This window comes from Myotis brandtii, unplaced genomic scaffold, assembly GCF_000412655.1.
Source record: "Myotis brandtii unplaced genomic scaffold, ASM41265v1 scaffold1405, whole genome shotgun sequence".
Lineage (NCBI taxonomy): Eukaryota > Metazoa > Chordata > Mammalia > Chiroptera > Vespertilionidae > Myotis > Myotis brandtii.
In genome coordinates, this window is record NW_005355020.1 from 138,656 (window position 1) to 143,762 (window position 5,107).

Here is a 5,107-nt window from a genome sequence, read left to right on the forward strand (position 1 = left end):
CAATTCTCAGTTCTCCTTCTACTAATTCACCAGCATCATTTGACACCTTTGGTTACTCTCTACTTTTTAAAACTCTTCACTTTATCTTTCTCTGCTTTTTTGACTTAATGTTTTATTTCTTCTAAATATTCTTTGTTGAATTCACTTAATCTTCCAGACTTCTAAATATTGTAGGGCCTATAACTCAGTCTTTTTACCTCTATCTCTTTTCCTAGATACACAAAGTTTATGATTCTAAATACTTTGTCAATGTGGATGAACTCTAGATTCATGATATTGAATTATCTCCCTACATTTGCACTTGTATATAAAATAGATATCTCAGATATAGGTAAAACTGAACTCTTATTTAATTTTCTGTGTAACAATCATATTTCCTCCTTTTTTTCTAATCTCAATAAATAGGCAGTCAATTCTTTGAGTTCTTCTGTAGGATAATAATGATTATTTCCTTCTCATATTTTAGTTTCCGCCTACCAAAAAGTCAATACTTTGAAAATATAAATAATTTGTAGCTAATGTTGAATCAGAGAAAAGACTGGAACATAAAATGCCAGGAAGAAGGTTGACTGGGGATTAGCTGAATTTGAGTCTTTATGGGGACACAGAGGATTAAAGAGTCTTTCTTAGTTGCTAATTAGACAGGATAGCCAAACGACCTTCCGAACGTCATTCTGGATGTCCTTCCAGATGAAGATGCGGCGGCGGGGGCCGAAGCAGAGGCAGTTTGGGGCGATCAGGCAGGCAGGTGAGTGGTTAGGGGCAATCAGGCAGGCAGGCAGAGTGGTTAGAGGTGATTCAGCAGGCAGGCAAGTGGTTAGGGAGAATCAGGCAGGTAGGTGAGTGGTTAGGGGCAATCAGGCAGGCAGGCAGAGTGGTTAGGGGCGATCAGGCAGGCGGGCAGGTGAGCAGTAAGGAGTCTCCACATGCCACATACCAGGGCTTGTGGAATCAGGACTCTTAGACTCAGAAAGAGGGTCAGCTAAGGCCCCTCACTCTGAAAAGGGTAATTGAGATAAGGAAATGGAAAAGTTAAAGGTTGAGAGAGAGAGTTCCCAGGGATCCAGAGTACCTTGGAGAAATCTCAAAATCCATTTTATGAGGCTGTGATGTCAGTGGTGAGGTCACAGAGGTGACCTGATAGAGTGGGTTCCAGCCCAGAAAGCTTCAGGGGTGGCTGTTCAGCAAGATGAGGGCGGTTTGGAGCCCTGTATAAGAGGAAGGACGGGGTCACAGCTGATTGGTATGTATTCCCCAAATTGGATCCTTTTTCCTTGCCCATTTACTCATCCATTGTAGCTCTCTTTCCCATGACTTCAGGTGTTCCTTCCCTGATACCAACATCTCTCAAACCCATAACCCTCCCAAAGCATCCTACCCCAGAGACCTCATTGACCCTTCTATGTGGACCCTCTAGTTTTCCCATCTTGACATTCCAGGTCCTCTTTTTGCTCACTTTCCTACCTTTTCCACTGCTCCAAAAGATGATCTTGGTCTCCCATTCCCATCCCCCAGCTGTGTCCCCACAGACCTGGGCCTTCTGCTGCCCACCATGGCCAAAAGCGGAGAGGCCCTGCCACAGGGCTGTCCAGCACCAGTCCAGAATCCCCACCTCATCAAAGTGACAGTGAAGACACCCAAGGACAAGGAGGATTTCTCAGTCATAGACACTTGCACCATCCAGCAGCTGAAGAAAGAGATATCTCAGCGCTTTAAGGCTCACCCTGATCAGCTGGTCTTAATCTTTGCTGGCAAAATCCTCAAGGATCCTGACTCACTGGCACAGTGTGGAGTGAGAGATGGCCTCACTGTCCACCTGGTCATCAAGATGCAGCGCCGTACCATGGGCACTGAGTCTCCAGATGCTTCAGTCCCTAGTCCAGCCCCTGGATTGCTCCCTCAGCCAAGCTCCATTTTCCCAACAGACGGGCCATCCACCTTTAGCTTAGGTGTCCTCACAGGCCTCAGTGGGCTGGGCCTGACTTCTGGTAGTTTCCCCGACCAGCCAAGCTCACTGATGTGGCAGAATGTATCTGTGCCTGAGTTTGTGGCTCAGATCATTGATGAGCCTTTCATCCAGGGTCTGCTGTCCAACACAGGCCTGGTGCGTCAGCTGGTTCATGACAACCCCCATATGCAGCAGCTGATCCAGCATAACCCTGAGATCGGGCATATTCTCAACAATCCCGAAATCATGCGGCAGACACTGGAGTTTCTACGCAACCCTGCCATGATGCAAGAGATGATGCGTAGCCAGGACCGGGCCCTCAGTAACCTGGAGAGCATTCCCGGTGGCTACAATGTGCTTCGGACTATGTACACAGATATTATGGACCCAATGCTTAATGCAGTACAGGAGCAGTTTGGTGGCAATCCCTTTGCTGCTACCACTACTGCTAATGCTACCACTAACAACAGCCAACCTTCGAGGATGGAGAACTGTGACCCTCTTCCCAACCCCTGGGCTTCCACAAATGGAAGCTCAGGTGGCAGGCGGGGCAGGTGGCCTGGGGACCAGGACATATCTGAAATTAGAAATAGAGCTCCTAACATTCTGGGTAGTTTAGGGCTCTATGACTACCTCCAGCAATTACATGAGACCCCGCTGTCCCTGGGAACCTACCTGCAGGGGACTGCATCCACCCTCAGTCCAAGCCAAGAGGCACCGCCACCAGGAAACCGAGTTCCCCCAACCTCATCTCGAGTTCCACCAACTTCATCCCAGAAACCTGAGTCAGGCCATCCACGCCCCAAGGAGTCAGTAGCAATCAAAGGCAAATCCTCTTGCCCAGCATTCTTGAGATACCCCACAGACAGTAGTCCTAGGCAAAACGGAAGCCAAGATCGTTCAGGGAATGGCTCCACTGGTCACAGCACCAGCATGCCCGATCTTATCTCAGGGCTGGGGGCTGCTGCCAACAGGGCCCCATTTGGTCCTTCACCACCATCTCCAATGGTAGCTACCTCAGGAATCCCTGAACATTCATGGCTGCCACCACTAGCTTATCCAAGATCTCTGCGACCAGATAGCGTGAATCAGGCCCCACAATTACAGGATGAGATACGCCGGCAGCTGCCCTTGCTGCTGCATCTTCAGGCAGCCATGGCAAACCCTCGTGCCATGCGTGCCCTGCTTCAGATTGAGCAGGGTCTGCAGGTCCTAGCGACTGAGGCACCTCACCTCCTACTCTGGTTCATGCCTTGCCTAGCAGGGCTGGGAAATATGGCAGGAGAGGCAGAGCCTGGAGAGGGCACCCTTATGCCTGAGGCTCCCCCACCAGCCCCAGCTCCTGAGGTTTCCCCAGAACAGGGTTCTGCGGAGCTAGGCCTCCATTCCAGTCCCTTCCTCCAGATACTGCAAGCCCTAGCCGGTACCAATCCCCAGCAGCTGCAGCCCGAGACTCACTTCCGGGTGCAGCTAGAGCAACTGCGGGCCATGGGCTTTCTGAATCCCGAAGCCAACCTCCAGGCCCTCATTGCCACGGGAGGTGATGTGGATGCTGCGGTAGAGAAGCTGAGGCAGTCATAGGAGCCCAAGTTCAGACCGTATCTTTTCCTCTGTGCCCCTTTCCCCATATTCCCTACCCAACTCCCCCATTCTTGAATGCAGTCGCACTATGAACTGAATTTACTATTATGCCCTTTACTGCGGAGACAATATCATTCCAGAGTCAATGAGGAAGAAAGAGGGCCACAAACAGGGTGGGGGTGCTTTGAGTGACCCAACCATCCATGCCACTGCACAATGATGGGGCCCCAGTGTGAGCTCTGCAAATGCTTGTCTTGAGATGCAATTACATCCAATCTCCAGCTGCTGCCTGAGTCTGATTCTTTGTGGGCACTGAGAAAAGGGGAACTTGTGGGAGAAGAGGGGATGATTAGAGCTCTGTCTGCATGGAGACGAGGGCATGAAGGGAAACTGAATGTTTGAAGCTAGAAAATTCAGAGGCATAGAGAATAGAGCATGGAGAGCTGAGGCAATTTTCTTGGTGTCCTTCCAGTGGTGCCTCAAATTTTGTGTCCTGTAGGAGCTGCCACCATGTACTCTGTTCTTTGGTGCCTCTACCACCAATCTGTCTGAAGAAAGTGGCACAGTTTCTTATTTTTATTGCTGCTGAAGACTATCCCATGGGTGGCTCTCATTTTCTGAATTCAATGCTGATCCTTGAGTGGACAGAGATAGAGCAGGATTGTGGCTAAGCACACTTCATCTCACCAGGTTTACAAGAGTTACCGTCCCTAATGACCAGATTCAGAGAGTTACTGTCATTGACACAGACTATGTGTGCCCTGCATTTTTGTCTTTCTTGCAACTCTTAGCTCTGAAACTGAATACCTATCCTGGCCCGTAGCATTCACTATTAGGAATTCAATGTGAGTAAGAAATATGATCTTGCCCTCATGAGTTTATCATCTGGTAGCAGGAACTATTCAAATTGGGAATATTTGAAGAGTGCTCATTTGTAATTACAAACTATGATAAATGCTATGAAGGAAGAGAATGAGAGTGTGAAATAGCATAACGGGTTTGATCTATTCTGGGAGACGAAGAAGACTGCTGTGAGTATGTGCTCTAAGCTACTACCTGGAAAGTAAGAATGAAGTAGGTAAAGATTTGAGAGGGGAGAGGAGTATTCCAGCAGAGGAGTCATTATATACAAAGGCACTGAGGTAGAATGTGTGTCATACATGGGAAGGACCCAAGGAATCTTGGGCTAAATTTTAATTTACACTCAGGAATGCTTCCTGTTGCCCATGTACTTCTAGGGTGAAAGTGTTACAATTCATAAATCAAGCGAGTGAATCATGCCTTCCAGTCCCCATACACACTGGTAAGCACACTACGGAGAAATGTCCCAACACGTAGTGCATACTCACAGGTAAATACATCTTCACACAGGCATGCCTATGTTCATGTGTATAAGTACACACACACAACACAGTTTGTTAGAGTTATACCACAGAAAGGGATTTAAAAAATTATGACAAGGAAAGAAAAGTGTCTTTGGTAGAGGACACCACTACGGTACAAACGGCCATGGTGTATTGAAATGTCAGAGACTCACTGTTGGAGGTCTTTTCAGGGATTGGGAGAAACAGAACTTCT

General features: G+C 48.1%; 1 protein-coding gene across 1 annotated transcript; it reads left to right on the forward strand.

The window, feature by feature from the left end:
* The first annotated feature begins 1,552 nt into the window (after nucleotides 1–1,552).
* Nucleotides 1,553–3,529, forward strand: UBQLN3 (ubiquilin 3). Its single transcript, XM_005860821.1, has one exon. The coding sequence runs from the start codon at nucleotides 1,553–1,555 to the stop codon at nucleotides 3,527–3,529; it is 1,977 nt and encodes a 658-aa protein (XP_005860883.1).
* Nucleotides 3,530–5,107: the final 1,578 nt, after the last annotated feature.

Bases quoted from the DNA above. Each gene is read 5' to 3' on its own strand.
- UBQLN3 (XM_005860821.1), top strand. From the start codon at position 1,553: ATGGCCAAAAGCGGAGAGGCCCTGCCACAGGGCTGTCCAGCACCAGTC.